The sequence below is a fragment of the Hyperolius riggenbachi genome, chromosome 12 (genome assembly GCF_040937935.1).
Source record: "Hyperolius riggenbachi isolate aHypRig1 chromosome 12, aHypRig1.pri, whole genome shotgun sequence".
In the NCBI taxonomy this organism is placed as follows: Eukaryota; Metazoa; Chordata; class Amphibia; order Anura; family Hyperoliidae; genus Hyperolius; species Hyperolius riggenbachi.
The window spans coordinates 154,091,331-154,109,801 of record NC_090657.1 but is presented as its reverse complement, the minus strand read 5'-3'; the positions used below and the strand labels follow the sequence as shown (position 1 = coordinate 154,109,801).

The 18,471-nt window shown below is 44.3% G+C and overlaps 1 protein-coding gene across 1 annotated transcript in view; it reads right to left on the bottom strand.

Moving 5' to 3' along the window:
• Window positions 1–18,471, bottom strand: part of LOC137542351 (BPI fold-containing family B member 4-like) — an 86,744-nt gene that overhangs the window by 17,516 nt on the left and 50,757 nt on the right. The window contains exons 11-15 of the mRNA XM_068264191.1: window positions 17,457–17,510; window positions 16,321–16,491; window positions 12,810–12,877; window positions 6,942–6,984; window positions 5,769–5,832 (exon numbers count right to left, since the gene is read on the bottom strand). Coding sequence (XP_068120292.1) covers window positions 5,769–5,832; window positions 6,942–6,984; window positions 12,810–12,877; window positions 16,321–16,491; window positions 17,457–17,510 — 400 coding nt within the window. The remainder of the gene's footprint in view (window positions 1–5,768; window positions 5,833–6,941; window positions 6,985–12,809; window positions 12,878–16,320; window positions 16,492–17,456; window positions 17,511–18,471) is intronic.

Below are 18,471 nucleotides of genomic sequence, written 5' to 3'. Positions count from 1 at the left end.
AAACCTGTCCAACCTACATTTCCGATCTTACTCAGAGGTACACACCTAGCCGCTCACTCCGCTCTTCCAATGAACTTCGCCTAACCGCCCCCCGCATCACCCAGTCCCATGCACGCCTCCAGGACTTCTCAAGAGCTGCTCCAACACTATGGAACTCCCTACCTCCACCCATTAGGGCAGCCCCCTCCTTCAACATCTTCAAGAAAGCCCTCAAAACTCACCTTTTCACTCTGGCCTACTACCCCTCACAAGTGCTCTAAACCTACAGCTGAACTCTGGTCCCCTACCATTCGTGTCCTTACCTCTCCCTCTAGATTGTAAGCCTTTGGGCAGGGTCCTCCTCCTTTTGTGTCCTATCTGATCTGGCACCTCCATTACTGTGAACCCATGCTATGCATCTGAGTGAACCTAACTTGCCTAATCTCCATGCTTCATCCAGTGACTGACTAAGCATTACCTTGTACTAATACTGTGCTGTGTGATCTGGTTTTCTTGTATTCCTGTATTGTCATATTGCTGTATGTCACCCCTAAATATTGTCTGTAACCTAAATTAATGTTCAGCGCTGCGTAATATGTTGGCGCTTTATAAATACAATAAATAAATATTATTGTGTTATACTTCAGACTAGTTCCAGGGTGTTGAGACCACGGACCTCACACCCAAGATTAGGGACTCTGTGTTATCACTCTGTTATACTCCAGACTAGTTCCAGGGTGTCGAGACCACGGACCTCACACCCAAGTCTAGGAATACTCTGTACCATCATATTATACTCCAGACTAGTTCCAGGGTGTAGAGACCACGGACCTCACACCCAAGACTAGGCATTGTTGATATCTGTTATGACCTATTGCATTCCTGACTATCCCTCTGCTTTCTGATTTGGTACCTACGTATACCTGATTACCTGTTGCCAAACCCTGCCTGCCTTTGGATACCGAATCAGCCTTCTGTCTTTGTACCTTATCTGTCTGTGTGTTGCCGACCTGGCTTGCCCGACCTAGAGAGCTATCTCTCTCCTTAAGAGATAGTCTCCAGACCTGCTAGTGACATCCACCTTTCAGGTGTCACTCACTCACAGGTCCTTCCTACTTTCATCCTGGGACTCCACCCCTTTGGAGGTCTCAGGCTGCTGGAGGGTTTTTTGTACTTCCCAAAAGGCGGTATCGCCCGTACTGCTAAAGACCACCTGCTCCTCGGGTGGTCTTACTCAAAGTCATTACTGTTGCACCAAACACTCACAGTATAAAGGTGTCCAGAGGTTAGTTATACTTGGATTATCGGTGATTCTGCAGATCATCAATAATCAGGTATAATCTGTATTCTTGGTGATACTGCAGATCACCAATAATCAGATTCTCTCTGTGTGCTGACACCGACCGTTACAGTTCTCCCTGTGTCTGCGTGGGTTTACTCCGGGCACTCCAGTTTCATCCCACATTCCAAAAATATACAGATAATTTAATTAGCTTCCCCCTAAATTGGCCCTAGACTACGATATGTACACTACACGATACATACATAGACATATGACTACGATAGGGATTAGACTGATATATGATAAAAAGATGTGCCAGAAAAAATAAAATACACTAAAAGTGGGAGGTAGTGGTGAATTTACCTCCCAACAGATGACACAATGGGTCTTTCAGTATAGAATACAATCTTTTGGGAATTTTACTCCACCTTGTTGAGACGCATTTCACGGGTCGAGACCGCATCCTCAGGTAATAGGGGAGTAATTGTGAGAAGTCTCTCAGTGCACGGGCGCCTCTGCACTGAGACGATTTTTACAGTTACTCCCCTATTGCGCGAAGAAGCAGGCTCAACCCGCAAAACACGTCACAACAAAGTGGAGTAAAACTTCAATAAAATTATGTTTTATACCGAAAAAGAACCTTTTTTTGTTGTCTGTTGAGAGGTAAGTTCACCACTGCCTCCCACTTTTAAACAGCTTTTATTGTATGTTATTCTTTCCGGCGCCTCTGTTTATCCTATATCAGTCTAGTTGTTGTCCACCCTTGGTGAAGGGTTATTGTCCCTTTCTTGCGACTACAGAGAGCAATTTCTTAAAGAGGAACTCCAAAAATAACGTAATGAACAGAAGTGCTTAATTTTTACAATCATTATGTATAAATGATTTAGTCAGTGTTTGCCCAATGTAAAATCTTTCCTCTACCTGATTTACATTCTGACATTTATCAAATGGAGACATTTTTACTGCTGGTAGGTGATGTCACTGGAAGGAGATGCTCAGGGGCGTTGCTAGCCCCAAACATCAGTAGCACGTGCCTCGGGTCTATTCTGGGGTGCCCCGAATGTCCCCCAGGCAGAGTCAGCTGTGCTGCCTCAATGGCGGGCATGCTTGGAGCTGTGGTGCTTCAATCGGGGTATGCTGGGTGCTGTGGTGTCTCAATGGGAGAGGCCTGTGGAAGCATGGTAGAGGGTTCACTAGAAGGTCAGGGAATGCTATGGGGGGGGGGGAGGGGGGACTGCCCAATAACCTGGCAGCAGGCCAGCACGCCCAGCAGAAAGGCAGACCAGCCAGCACAGAAGCCAGGTAACTCTGCCTAGTTATGTTTATGTGACCGTGCCTATTTATGTGATTTGCTGAATTTTTTTTGTATTAAATACTTGAAGACCGCTCCACGCCAATGGGCGTGGCCGCGGTGGCAGCCCCAGGACCGCCTAACGCCAATTGGCGGCAGGTCCTAGGGCCAGCTAATGCAGGAGATTGCGTGCAGGGTGCGCGCGCATCTCCTGCTCGGGGGACGGAGCTCTGCCCAGCCTTCAGTCTCCGAGCGGCGATTGGCGTGGAACGGTCAGCAAAAGGTTATTACCAGGTTCCCAATGACTTTAACCCAAGTGGGGTCGGGTCTAATCTTCTCACCTGCATTTACAGTGGTTGCCTAAGTGGTAACCCACACTTGTGAGTATTATTTCAGCTGTCAGTTTTGCCTCCAGCAACAAACCTTTATATACTACACTATAGTCGGCTCTCGGTTGTCTCCCCTCCCTTTCCCCTTTTTGTATTCAAGCTATGGTAGGGATTAGATTGTGAGCTCCTCTGAGGGACATTTTAGTGACAAGACAATATATACTTTGTACAGTGCTGCGGAAGATGTCGGCGCTAGCCGCTATATAAAATCTAAATAATAATTATAATAAATCGATCAAATTCAATATATTCCCCGCTAGAATGCATTGAAATCGATGTGCAGTGTGTGGTAGCATCGTTTTGCCACATCCGGTGGCAATCTTTGGCCTAGTGCACACCAAAAAACGCTAGCAGATCCGCAAAATGCGAGCGGTTTTTGAATCGTTTTTTCTATTATTATGAAGCGTTTTGCTAGCTTTTTGCAGTTTTGTGTAGCGTTTTCTACTTAAAGTGAAGCGTTTTTGGTAGCGTTTTTGTGTAGCAGATTACAGATATTGTTACAGTAAAGCTGTTACTGAACAGCTACTGTAACAAAAACGCCTGGAAAACCGCTCTGATCTGGCGTTTTATCAAGCGTTTTGCGTTTTTCCTATACTTAACATTGGAGGCAGAAACGCCTCAGAAATCCAAAAAATGCTGCAGCCCGGGAGTTTGCACTTCAGCTAAAACCGACCCGCTCTGGTGTGCATCACCCCATGCACCAATACATTACCCAAGCGTTTCCTCAGCCGCAAGCGTTCCGGAAAACGCAACCGAACCACTGTGGTGTGCACTAGGCCTATCAGTGTATGTCCAGCTTTCTACTTCAGACTTTGTCACTAGGTGCTCTACTGATTGTTATTAGCCTGTTCACAGAGTGAAAGGACTGGTTGCTGGAAATATAATTTGTATAACCTCCAACATGTCCCACTCCTGCAGGTAAACAATACTCTGCTCCTGCACTATTATTAACCATTTCAGCCCACGGGTATTTTTCACCTTATGGATGAGTGGAATTTTCCCATTTCAGCGCTTCTCCCATTCATTCCCCAATAACTTTATCACTACTTATCACAAAGAAATGATCTACCTTGTTTTTTTTCTGCCACCAATTAGACTTTCTTTGCATGGTACATTATGTTAAGAATTATTTTATTCTAAATGCAATTTAATGGGAATAATTAAGAAAAAAATTGAAAAAATCGTTATTTCTTAGTTTTTGGCATAGATTTAAAATACCACATGCTACCGTAATTAAAATCCACACATTTTATTTGCCCATTTGTCCCGGTTATTGCAAGGTTAAAATGATATCCCTAGTGTAATGTATGGTGACGATATTTTATTTGGAAATAAAGGTACATTTTTTCAGTTTTATATCCATGGCTAATTTTTAGCCCATAAATTTATAATAATATGCCCTCTTGACATACATATTAATTTTTTTTTTATTCCCTAAAGTCAGTAGGTGTAATTGGCCACAAGATGTCTCCGCTGAGCAAATCCTATTAGCGTACAATATGTACGCTACATGGGAAACAATGTGTTGCTACATTGTAACTAGGGAAGTGACGCAGGCAGCGATCACGGTAGCCTGCGGGGAGATTAATGAATGGGTTCCCATTCATAAATCTAACGATCGGCAGTGGAAAGCTGCGGAAATCGGCGGCTGAAGGAATCGCTGCGGCTCTATTTAAGAATAATCACTGTTTTTGAACAAAAGCAGTGTTTATTCTTGGCAGACATGTACGGATTGGCACAGCGGACTTTTGTCCCCTGCAGCCAATACGCCCTGCTACCAGTAACATCGCGATCCACACTAGAGCCCAGTATAGGTGTGGATTTCACGTAGCCATTAGAGATGGTCGATGAGATGCAGACTCATGTAAATGGTATGCAGCTTGAATTTGGACCAATCAGAATAACTTCCTGTCACTTTTTATTGGTCCAATTTCCAAAGGTATAATTGTTAGTGCCAGGGGAACAGTTTTGAATATTTCTGCTGATCTCCTGGGATTCTCAGGTACAGCAGTTTCAATGGTTTACTTAGAATGGGAATAATTACAATAAATAAAACTTCCAGTGAAAGACCGTTTTGTGGAGAGAAATTGTGATGAGAATGGCCAAACTGGTTTGAACCACCAGAAAGACTACAGTAATTCTCATATCCACCCTTTACGACTGCGGTGAACAGAAATGCATCTAAAAATGCAAAACGTGTCAAACCACGCCAGGAGGTTATCTGCTGCTTATGTTCATAACAAAAATAAATGAAAGCAGCAGGGATAGTCATACTATCCCAGGAAACAAAAACGCATATAAAAGTAGATAAATACTTGTTCTACTTACATTTATTGTACTGTCCACATTTTTATTTCAGTGCATTTTATATAGTAAATAAAGAGAAAACTGTTTCTGGCATTTTCCACTTTTCCTTATTTTGACTGAAGCCAATCCTGATGTAATTTCCTCTCTTTCTCTTTTTTTTCCCTTCTAGAAACCGCACTGTCCCATCTAGCTTGCTTTGTAAACACATGTGAGCACAGCATAGATCCGATTTTAGAAGCTTCTCCCATGTTACATTGAACTGCCCTTAGGAAATCATTGAGGAGCAGGAATATGGGAGGGGAGATAACAAGCTTCCTTTCAGCCAGACTGACTGAGATAAGACTTACAGTATTAAAGCAGAAACATTTATGATTAGATTGCAGTGCTTGCAATGCAGGGTTAGTTTGCAGGCTGCATAATGAACACAGAGCAGGGGTTAAATGGAATTTGATTTTGTGACTGAGAATCCCTCTTTATGATGAAAATTAAATTATATCTATTAATGGTAAATGGTGCTTACTGTTAATTGAAGGCAGGAAGGCAAGACTGAAGAGGTTTCCAATCAATCCTTCTAGAGCTGATACCTGTAAAAGAACAAATAAGAAAAGCATGATTATGGCCTTAAAAGCTTTGCATCTGATTATTGCACTTTATCGCATGGTCATGTGAGGGCACTTTCTTTTGTAAACAGAACAAACTTAATATCACTGGAAAATACCCCAAACTGCTGCTTATCGCTGCTTTAGTAAGTCCGCCCTTGTGTGTGTGGCATAGCCCTTAGGTTCCCCATCAGATGTTCTCCCTCATTTCCTGTTCCCTGGACCACCAGTATCATAGTTACATAGTTAGTTTGTTTGAAAAAAAGACATCCGTCATAAATAAATAACCAAAAATTAGGTACATTTCTGTCCTGCACACTCACATCTTCCAGTTGATCCAGGGGAAGGAAAAAACCCTTACAAGACATTGCCAATGAACATTTATAGAGAGAGCAGTCATCCTGGATCAACTCTACTACTCTAGATGTCCTTCAATGCAAGGAAAGCATCCAAGTCTCCTTTAACTGCTTCAGCCGCACGTCCGTGGCTGCTATAGTCGCACGGATATGAGTCATGTCCGTACACTGAGCCGGGTGCTGCCCACGATCGTGCGTTTGGACGAGCGTGCTCCCGATGGTCCCCAAAGCAGGAAGGATTGGTGGAAGGGGACATGTGTACCCTGAGCCGATCCGTGCCTGCGTAGTGAGAATGATTGCTGTTACAGCCAGTTATGCATGAAGTACAGGTCTTCCTGAAATAATAGTGCACGTGACCATCTACTGCAGCATCATTGGACAAAGGGATCTTGTGATCTTATGACCCCTGTGGCTGCAGTGATTGGCCCAAGGGATCATGTGATCCCTTGGCCAATCAGTGTCCTCCTAGTTCCTTAATGATGACTGCTAGTAATACTGATCATTGAAAAAAATAGTTAAAAAGGTGTGTGTGTAAAAAAAATAATTAAAAAAATGTGTTTGCGAGTACCCCGCTTTTTGTGACAAATTATAATTTTCATGATATGCAATACTGTTTGACAAAAATTAGATAAATGATGGTTAGCGACGTGCGGCGATCACAATCGTCTTGATAGATCACTAATACACTGATCGTTCAGAGCAAAAAAAAAATTTTTTTGCTTTTTTAATTACACTTACTTCAAAACGTCCAACTGCAGATGAGACTATAGAAGGGCGAATGCTGCGGAATATAAGAAGAAAAAGATTAGCTGAGGTGCCGCTGTTCTCATCTGAAAGCTCACCAACTGAAGCAGTTGCAGGCTACTGCAGTGCAGAGCGCTCCCGATCCCGGTAGCACGATTGAGGAGGCATGCATATCATGCACTGTAGCCCACTACTGGTGACTTTTTGGAGGAGCACAAAAGAGCGGATCGTGAGGAAACTGAGGGACCTGTAAGACTGCGGGGCTGGAAGAAGCCCCAGGCAAGTAGACTTGCATTTGTTCCTCCCCTCTTCGGTTTACTTTAAATCTGTAATTCAGCCTCTCATTTTTTAATACGTGATGGCAAATTCACATCACTTAGCAGGTCACAGTTTGTGCGCATTGCACACCCGTGTACCGTTTGCTATAAATATTTTGAAAGTTCCCGTGTAGCAGCATCCTCTCTACCTCCTTATTGCCAGTAGACTGAAAGGACACTCCCCAGGGCACAGCTGATCATCACCTAACCCAGCCCACCGCCTCCTATTGTTGTGCAAATCTGCAGTTACTCTCAACAGTTAACCCTTTTCATACCTTCTAAGTGTGTTTATAATAGGCAGTCCTTCCTAAAATAAGACACCATTGCTTTCTGCTCTTTTATTTAAAGTGTGTTCTAATAATAAAAAAGGGTAGGGTGTAGTAGGGTCAATGCTTTATTTAACACAGGCCAGGTAGAGACTAAACAAGACTTGATGAGAAAACTCTGTAGAGCGTACCTGCATTGCTGGCCACAAAGAGTTAACCTTTTTGTATCAGCAGAAAGGAGTTGGGCAGGGTCAACTCTGTGCTCACAGTGAAAGACTGGCTGGTCTCGCCTCCCAGCTCCTCCCTGACTTCCTTATGTGATGATAGATAATGGGATAGGAAGAGAACTAGTTCAAAGACTGTTGCTCAGTCTAATCTAGTTCACTTTGTCTGCCCTAAAGGAAATTTTTGATTAGTGCTTCCAAAGACATTCTCAGTCATTGTCCTCAAAATTTCCCAGGATGTAGCTCAGTTTGTAATCAGTGTCATTCAGCAGAATGGCTAGCATGATGGAGAACATTCCATACTGGTCTGGTCATCTGACGCTATGAGTTGCAGTGTGAGCTCTCTTTCTCAACCCACCTTCTCTAACTGAACTGGCTACATAATTCCCCATTCACGCTCCAATCCATCAAGCAATAGTGCCATCATTATGGACTCCACCTTCTCGTAAGCAATCTTGGTAGGTCTGAAACATACACTGGATAACAACGTATAACAATGCAGCCACAATTTTAATAAGGCTCTTATATGATTCCTTCAGCACATGTAATACTTAAATGCCTAGGAGGAAAGGATCCCACGCACACCCTGGAGTCACCTATTATTTCCCTGAGCAGAAAATAAATACAAGTGGTTGGGGACCATGAAAGAAGGCCTCACATTGGAGCTAATAAGCTCCAGGCAAGCAGCAGGACATTTGACCCTAGGAAGTGGCAGCTACAGGTGCCCAGCCAGCCCTACCTACTCCCTGATAAACTGTAGCGGTGAAAACTGCCTATTGCTAGTAACTCCATGACACCCAGCTGGAATGGAGCTACCTGGTGTCTTATTTTATTGATAAAGAGTGCTTCTGCTTCCATTAAACTCCACTATAATACTTCCACTTTTTCATCCACATAATGGTAGTATAATACATTCAGGCTGGATTACGCTATTTTTCTTCACAACCTTTTCTGTTTTTGAGCCCAAACACAGTGTGAAGCAAGACTACCAGAGAGACATCTTGCGATTGAGCCTGATTTGCTTATTTGTAATTGAATCAGCTACTAATATCGGTGAGAGTGTATTATACTACCATTCTGTGGATGAAAAAGTTGAAGTATTATTGTGGACTTTAAAGGACTATTCTATGCAATGACATGTATGCACAGTGTGAGTGCTGCATAAGCTCTGTTTTGTAATTCTGATAGGGTGGTGATACCGCCCATTTTTTGCAGCGATCCAATTAATTAGTGTGGAAAGGTTATACTTATCCAGTGTTCTCTGTGAGGAGTGCTCATACCGCTATAGAAATAACACTACTCATATAGTGTTAGTACAGCAGAATGTATAGGTCAGCTGCAAAGTCTGGATACAAGCAGTATAGAGAAAGGAGGGGTCAATATACACAGGCTCCATGTACACAATGAAGTATGATACTATACTGTATATGTGTATCAGAATCAGTGCTACAGTCAGGGCCGGATTTGTACTTCTTACCGCCCAAGGCCGACTATTACCAGCCGCCCCAACCGAAACCGTATCCTACCACCTCTCTCCACACACACCAATCCAAAAATTTTCGGGCCGATGGGGTCCACTATTGGGGCTAGTGCCGAGGTCTCCATGGCAACGTGAAGTGAATCAATCATGTCACACGGGGAACTGGTCAATCAAGCGATCTACAGGTGATGGGTGTGGTGGGAGCTGTCCACCACACACACATAGTCAAAAATGGCTCACAATTGGACATTGGGTGGGGTCAGCAACACGTAAAAGTGAGTCCTGTACCCACTGCTGTTTTCAGGGTAACAGTGCTGGCCAATCAATAATTAAGAAATGGGTACTGTGAGAGGCTGCCTTCTGTATTCTGTACTATTTGCTGGTGCTGCCCCTGGTCCTTTCATCCCCCACACCAAGTGCAGGGGCAAACGCAGGATTTTTAAGGGGGGGATTCCTGAAAGGTCTGGAAGCACGTATGTCCCCGAGTGTTTCCGAAGACAGGTGGCTCCATACTGCCCATGCACAAAAGTGCGCTGGCGTATTACGGGGCTACCTGTCTTTGGAAGTACTCAAGGACACGAGTGTTTCTGAGGGCTTCTGGTAGCAGCAAATTTGAATGGGGGACAGCGCTGGCACAACTCCCCGAGAGAGGAATGGGAAATAGACTTAGTTTGGACAATTCAGTGGAATATGCCACAGTGTCACATAGCGCAAGAGATAGCCATATGATGCAGGGTTATATGCATCTGCGGAAGATGGCGGCGCTATATAAATACTAAATAATAATAATTTGCCTCACCAGGATTGCGCTTTTATTTAGCTTTCCTGTATGACAAGAAGATACACCCAGCACTAGGGAAGAGGGAAACAAAGGTGAATGAGGGAGGGTTGGTGCACACCAAGAGGGCTTCTGAGCGTTTTTCAAATCGACAGTGATTTGAAAAGCGCTCGCTTGGCTAATGTTACCCTATGAGGGTGTTCTCACAGCAGCGTTGTGATTTTTTCAAAATCGCAGGTATATTGCATTTAGCATTTTTTTGAGCAATTCATTCAGAAATCGCTCTGAAAATTGCTTCACAAAATTGCACTCACTAATTGCTAGCGATTGCTATTGTGATTTTGGCGTGCATTAGCCCAGTAAGAGGAGGAGTGGAGAGAGACTGAGAATAGCCTGAGATGGAGCAGAGAGCTTATCTGTACTGCAGAAAGCAGCCCTCCTGGAGTCTCGGGACTGTCAAAAAGTTTTCACCTTGTTTTAAGGTGGCCATACACTGGCCCGATTTGCGCCCGTTTCAACAGCAGATTCGATCACTGGGATCGAATCTGCTGCCAATCGTTCGCGCTACACGCCGAATTTCGATCCATTCCGTGCGATCCCGTCGATCGCGCCGTGCGGAAAATAACCATCGATCGCCCGCGGGTAAAGAGCGCATCGATAGCGGCGTTCGAGTGCCCGACGACCGACGCAATAGAGCCGCATACATTACCTGCTCCGCCGGCGCGACTCCCGGGTCTCCGCTCTTCTCCGTCTCCGCTCTGGTCTGCTCTGGTCTCCGGCATGCTTTCCTTCTTCCTGTCCCGGCAGGAAGTTTAAACAGTAGAGGGCGCTCTACTGTTTAAACCTACCCCAGACAGGAAGAAGGGAAGCATGCCGGAGACCAGAGCAGACCAGAGCGGAGACGGAGAAGAAGAGCGGTGACCGGGGGCAATCGCACCAGCGGAGCAGGTAATGTATGCGGGCGGGGGGAGCGGCGGCAGCACCACCACCACAACAGATTGTGATTGGTTTCAGGCTGAAATCGGTTCACAATCTGTTTGCAGTAAAGGTAGCCATACGATCCCTCTCTGATCAGATTCGATCAGATAGGGATCTGTCTGTTGGTCGAATTTGATGGCAAATCGACCAGTGTATGGCTACCTTAACACCTTATCCACACATGCAGTCATTATAACAATGAGGAGAGACCAGACATATGTTTGCCCACGGACCCTCCAGGCAAGCTATACATCATGCTGTGTATATTTACCAGCTTGCCTCCCTCTAATTGCACTTTTATCTGCTAGCCTAGTATTTCACCTGAATACACCAGACACAAATCTCTGAATGAAAGGCTGCCTGGGGGGAGATTGCTCCCCTTCCAGCCAGCACTAGGGGAAGGAGGAAAACAATAGTGAATGCAGTAGTGATGGGTCGTTGGCGAACGAGCCGGCTCTAAGAGCCGGCTCTTTGCTGCGAACGACAAGAGCCGGTTCTCAGTTTTAAAAGAGCCGATGCCTCAGCCGCCCCACACAGCTCTGCTTTGCTCTGTGATAAAGGGCACTGAGGCATGCTGGGAAATGTAGTCCTCCTCTTTCAGCTTGTAGGAGTGTATGGGGCGGAGCAGAGCAGTAGCAGGAAGGATTGCCCCATCAGATAAGCAGTCTGGAGTTGTCATGGAGATGGGGGCGGGCTTTTACTCCGATTCTGAGTGGTGTCTAGTGAGTTTTAATGAAGAGCCGATTGAGAGCCGTAAGAGCCGGCTCTTTAATGGGAGCCGATTCAGAAGAGCCGATTCTCTGAGAAGAGCCGGAATTCCCATCACTAGAATGCCGAGAGAGTATCTGTATTGCAGTCCCACATCACACAGGCTACTTGCATGTGTCTCCTGTCCCTGCCAGCCAAATCCAAAAAAGCTTTATTGGCAGGACCAAATACATTTAGCATTGCCAAAGAAAAAACAAAACATTAACAACATAGTGGGGGGGATTGTGGGAATAGGGGAATGATATAGGTATACCGTCCATAGGGGTGTGGAGGATGTAAGGGATATTCAGCCAGCCTCTCACACAAGCTGCAAGCAGCCCTCCTGGAGTTTAGGGACTGTCAAAACTTTTCAACCTGTTAAATACCTTTTGTAGCTGTCTACATGCAGTCTTTACAATAGTGAAAGAGCTGAGTTTTTGCCACAATCCCTGCAGGAGGCAAGCCTTTACCAGCTCGCCCGCTTCAGCGATTTCAGGGAATTTTTTTTAAAGGGACAGGAGTCTCAGGGGGGTGTTCCATACACCCAGAACCCTGGTCTGGATACGCCAGTGAAGTGCGTGAGCCCCGGCCTTCTGTAACTGCCTGCAGCTGCTGCTATGTCATTGGACAAGGTCTGGCTTTTTGCTAGTCACACACTGTTCACAAACGTTTGGTTAACGGACTGCAGCTGCCTGTAGCACAGCACAGGCAGATGCCAGCTGGTACTAATAGTGCAGTTATCCTGACCACTTTAATTTGTTTGGACACTTGCAAATAATGCCCTGCAAATAATGCCCACTGTCTGCAGGCCGCCCCTTGTTTATCTGGTGCCCTAGGCCATGGCCTATGTGGCCTTGCCAGAAATCCAGCCATGGCTACAGTACAGCTATCCTTTTATTGTCCTTCCATATAGAGAAGAGAGCTCAGTACACACAGACTCCATGTACACAATAAAGTCTGGAATACTGTATAGTGTATCCGAAATCAGTACTACAGAAGGACAGCTATCCATTCATTGTCTTTCCGAAACAGATTTATGTAAAACAGAAGAAAATATATAGTATATATTTACCTTTCTATTGACATGGAGATGATGAGTTTATCTCCTGCAACAGCAAACTTTGCTTCTAAATGAGCATCCTACGGTTAGATATTGACATTGTGTTAAAAAGCTATTAATATAATGCTGTACAGTAATAGACATACATGGGTTGACTAACGGCTAAAATCTGACAATCATCTAACCTGGGAATCAATTGCTTGCATTACTATTCTTTAACTACCTAACGACCGCATCACACCGATGGGCGTGACCGCGGCGGCAGCCCCAGGACCGCCTAATGCCGATTGGCGTCAAGTCCTGGAGCTGCAGTTTATCAGGGAACGCGTGCGCGCATGCGCGACCCTTCCCTGCCGTTCGTGATCAGCCTGTTAGCCACGATCATGGCTTGCAGGCTGTTTTCCACCTAAAGGGGAAATAATTCCCCTTTGTTTAGAGGAGGAGATCGCAGCGCTGTACGGCAGACACACGGCTGTCCCCCGGATTGGCTGGGGAATGAAGCCCTCTCATAGGCTGATGCCTATGAGCGGCAGAGATGAGTGCCGATCACCGTCCTATGGCGACTAGGACGGCACAGGGGGGAGGGAGGGAGAGGGAGGGAGGGAGGGAAAAGCCTCCCTTTTCTCATTAAAAATAAATAAATAAATGAAAAAAGATTGCAGCAGTGATCAGAGACCTCCGGCAGAGAACAAAAGGAGGCAAAATTAATATGTGTGGTGAGCTGTAGGGCTGTGCAGCAACATGACTAAGCTGCACAGCCCTGTATTGAGAAAAATGGCCTGGTCAATAGGGGGGTGTAAGCCTGCGGTCCTGGAGGGGCTAATTACAAAGTGCTGACCTTTACAAAGTAGATCAAATTTGATGAAACAACTTAATTTGGTTCCATCTGTAAATTAATTGCCAGCTAAGGTATTTGATCAGATGCATGCAAAACTTTTGTTTAACCCCGCAAATTCTGGATCTGACTGCTCTGCACAGCAAGCTAAAATGCATTGAATTTTCCATCACCCTTTTCCAATGGCCAACATACATTTTTCATCAGTTTGTGCATCAGTAGATTGTTTGTCAGCTTAGGCAAGATGAGCTAGCTCCCCCTCCCCATATACAGGATCTTCTCAAAAAATTAGCATATTGTGATAAAGTTCATTATTTTCTGTAATGTACTGATAAACATTAGACTTTCATATATTTTAGATTCAAATACACACAACTGAAGTAGTTCAAGCCTTTTATTGTTTTAATATTGATGATTTTGGCATACAGCTCATGAAAACCCAAATTTCCTATCTCAAAAAATTAGCATATTTCATCCGACCAATAAAAGAAAAGTGTTTTTAAAACAAAAAAAGTCAACCTTCAAATAATTATGTTCAGTTATGCACTCAATACTTGGTCGGGAATCCTTTTGCAGAAATGACTGCTTCAATGCGGCGTGGCATGGAGGCAACCAGCTTGTGGCACTGCTCAGGTGTTATGGAGGCCCAGGATCAGAGCTGGGACAAGGTCCTCCAGCACCCAAGGCTGATACAGCAAAGTGCGCCCCTCCATCCCTCCCACCCCAGCCGTCACACACTGATTGCTATTAGACTAAGAGGCGCCACAGGGCCCACATCCTCCCCAACACCTTAATATCTAGTTATCTGGCTTGCAGTCGCTGCCATGTATCCCCTTTTCTTATTTCTTTCTGCTTCAAACACAATTAGGAATGACAGCTGAATGAATTCTGCGACCCCTCCTACATTGCGCCCTGAGGCTGGAGCCTCTCCAGCCTATGCCTCGGCCCGGCCCTGCCCAGGATGCTTCGATAGCGGCCTTAAGATCATTCAGAGTGTTGGGTCTTGCGTCTCTCAACTTTCTCTTCACAATATCCCACAGATTCTCTATGGGGTTCAGGTCAGGAGAGTTGTCAGGCCAATTGAGCAAAGTAATACTATGGTCAGTAAACCATTTACCAGTGGTTTTGGCACTGTGAGCAGGTGCCAGGTCGTGCTGAAAAATGAAATCTTCATCTCCATAAAGCTTTTCAGCAGATGGAAGCATGAACCCACTTTTGAACCAGAAACAGCGGCAGAAGCGCCTGACCTGGGCTACAGAGAAGCAGCACTGGACTGTTGCTCAGTGGTCCAAAGTACTTTTTTCAAATGAAAGCAACTTTTACATGTCATTCGGAAATCAAGGTGCCAAAGTCTGGAGGAAAACTGGGGAGAGGGAAATGCCAAAATGCCTGAAGTCCAGTGTCAAGTACCCACAGTCAGTGATGGTCTGTGGTGCCATGTCAGCTGCTGGTGTTGGTCCACTGTGTTTTATCAAGGGCAGGGTCAATGCAGCTATCTATCAGGAGATTTTGGAGCACTTCATGCTTCCATCTGCTGAAAAGCTTCATGGAGATGAAGATTTCATTTTTCAGCATGACCAGGCCCCTGCTCACAGTGTCAAAACCACTGGTAAATGGTTTACTGACCATGGTATTACTGTGCTCAATTGGCCTGCCAACTATCCTGACCTGAACTCCATACAGAATCTGTGGGATATTGTGAAGAGAAAGTTGAGAGACGCAAGACCCAACACTCTGGATGAGCTTAAGGCCGCTATCGAAGCATCCTGGGCCTCCATAACACCTGAGCAGTGCCACGGGCTGATTGCCTCCATGCCACGCCACATTGAAGCAGTCATTTCTGCAAAAGTATTCCCGACCAAGTATTGAGTGCATAACTGAACATAATTATTTGAAGGTTGACTTTTTTTGTTTTAAAAACACTTTTCTTTTATTGGTCGGATGAAATATGCTAATTTTTTGAGATAGGAAATTTGGGTTTTCATGAGCTGTATGCCAAAATCATTAATATTAAAACAATAAAAGGCTTGAACTACTTCAGTTGTGTGTATTTGAATCTAAAATATATGAAAGTCTAATGTTTGTCAGTACATTACAGAAAATAATGAACTTTATCACAATATGCTAATTTCTTGAGAAGATCCTGTACATCAGTTAATCTAGAAGACCCATAGTCCTGTTGCTGTTTCTCCAACCCAGCTAATCCTGTTTTTTTGGCAGATACTCTGACCCAGATTTCAAGCAAGCAATATTTGACCCTTGACCTTAACCAGGACACTGCAAAATGGGTACAGCACTACTGCTGTGCTAACATGGGGGTCCAAAGCATGTAACATCAATACAACATCTGTTGTTTATTGCTAGCATTAATGTGCTTCTAAGGGTGCTTTTCGACTAGCAATCGCAATCAGAAACGCCAGTGATTGTGATTTCATTCATTGTGTTATGCGATTGCGATTTTTCATTTGCATTGCATCATCCCTCTTAAAATCGCTCCAGAAAGTGATTGCGATTTGTGATTTGCAAATCGAATCAATATATGATTTCTCATGATTTCTATAATAAAGTAGCAAAGCTAGCGATTTAAAAATCACTAACGATTTTGCGATTCAGCTGTGTAGTGGAAAAAGGGACTTATTACTTTTTTTTGCATAATAATCCTGCTTTTGCTAGTATTATTTTACTTACCACTCCGAGAACACAGAGAGACCTCTGTGTGTTGTCTGCACCCAACACAAGCACCTCTGTTTTCACAAACATCATCACATTGGCTTTTTTATTTTGTAGTTTCACCACTGGAGCTTTAGGAACGGTAACCTTCATCACCAAAGGTCTTTCTTCTTTATACATTGCAGCAATCTGTTACAGAAACAAACAAATAAACCCGAAGATTAAGCAAAAAAAATGATGTCAACATGGGTTGATAATGTAATTTTGCTATTTTTAATTCTAGCTTAAATCGTAAAGAATGTTGTGCGTCTGCGCAGTAGCACGAAAGTGCGAACACTACTGGTTGTACAAAATTAAATCATGACGCTCGCCAATGTGATCGACCTGCAACTGAGTAGACTAGTGAGTGGAACAGGACACCACATGTGAGCCATCAAGCCTGGATTGAGGTGTGGAGCTGGCTTTACCTCGCGGACGTGTGATGTCCCAAAAGCAGGCACTTTATCTGCCTTGTACATCTGGGTGAGATCCATCCTGCCATTTGCATCATTACCCCACTTTCGCCAGAGGTTTGTCCTTCATCAGTGTGGGGCCCGACCATCTGGACAGTGTACAGTATGTGAGTTGTGTTTTTTCAAACAGACCTCAATTACAGTCGCACCATTGAGATATCCTATGTAATAAAATGCAAGTGTCCCTGCATCTGTCCCTGTGTCAGTGCTTTGCACTACTACGCATGACAAGCACTGACAGCCTTTGGGACAGGACGCAGGGCGGGCCGGCCGAGCGGGCATGTGTGTGTGTGCACGCAGTGGACAGGTGCGCACACGCACTGACTGGCGGCAGTGGCGGCGTGAGGAGACCTAGAGCCTGTTTTTAAATGGGCTTAGGTCAACTAGTTAGTATATAAAAGGGTAATAGTGATAATTACCCTCCTCCTGATTACTGAAAATACTTGTGTATAAGCTGCCCCATGTATAGGCCAACCCCCAACTTTCCCCCTGAAAACACTTAGTAATGTGTGACCTGCAGATAAGCTGACCCTTCAATGTCTCCCCCCTGTATGTGTGGCAGAGTGCCTCCAATTTGTATGCAAAATAAATGTTTCAGGCAAGTTTGTAGGGCTTTAAATAACAAATCTATTTCTCTCTTACCTTTGGGATGATTCCAGAAAGCGTTGTTGTTGTCAGAGGTGGGACTCCAGGTATCTGAAAGCAATCAGATGTAATCTTACAAGGTGCAGCAACAGGCATGCTGAGTGCCAGTTTGGGCTATGGTACAGCTGATTTAACCAATTGACCACTAATGAGTTGTTCTCTTTATGGACCAGAGCAATTTTCACCTTTCATTGCTCCTCCCATTCATTTGCCAATAACTTTATCACTATTTATCACACTGAAATTATCTATATCTTGTTTTTTTTTGCCACCAATTTGGCTTTCTTTGGGTGGTACTTTTTGCTAACAATCATTTTATTCTAAATGCATTTTACAGGGATAATCAAGAGAAAATAGAAAGAAAAAAAAGTATTTCTTGGTTTTTAGTCATAGTTTTATCACATCATTTAAAATATGTCCCTAGTACCATGTATGGCGACAATATTTTATTTGGAAATAAAGATGTAAATAAAAGTAAGATACCCTCATCATGACATACATATTAAAAAGTTGAGTCCCTAATGTAACTTTTTTTTGAAATGTCACTTTTTTCTATTTTTTTATATAAGTTTTTTATTTTGGTAACTGTGTGTGTGTGTGTGTGTGTGTCTGTGTGTGTGTGTGTAGGTGGTGGTGGGGGGTAAGGGGTTAATTAATAGGATATTTTATTTAATTTGGTGTATGTAGGTGTAATTTGATGATTTGGCTACTAGATGTCCCCTACTGTGTGCTGTGAGTATTGCATATGTTTTTTCACTTTCACTTTCTCAATAACCACCTACATTGATCACAGGCATTTTGATTAGTGAATGGGAAGGTGTTTTCTAACTGCATCGAGAATGTGCGTGGGAGCGCGCACAGTGGCAACTGTGGCGAGGTACGTAAATCTAGGCCCCTGAGGCTAAGATGAAGTCTCAAAGGGCGTACTGTACCCGAAACAATATGTACCTGTCAGTGGCGGACATACGGCCGTGCAGGCCGTGCAAGCGCACAGGGGCCCCTCAAGCTCCGT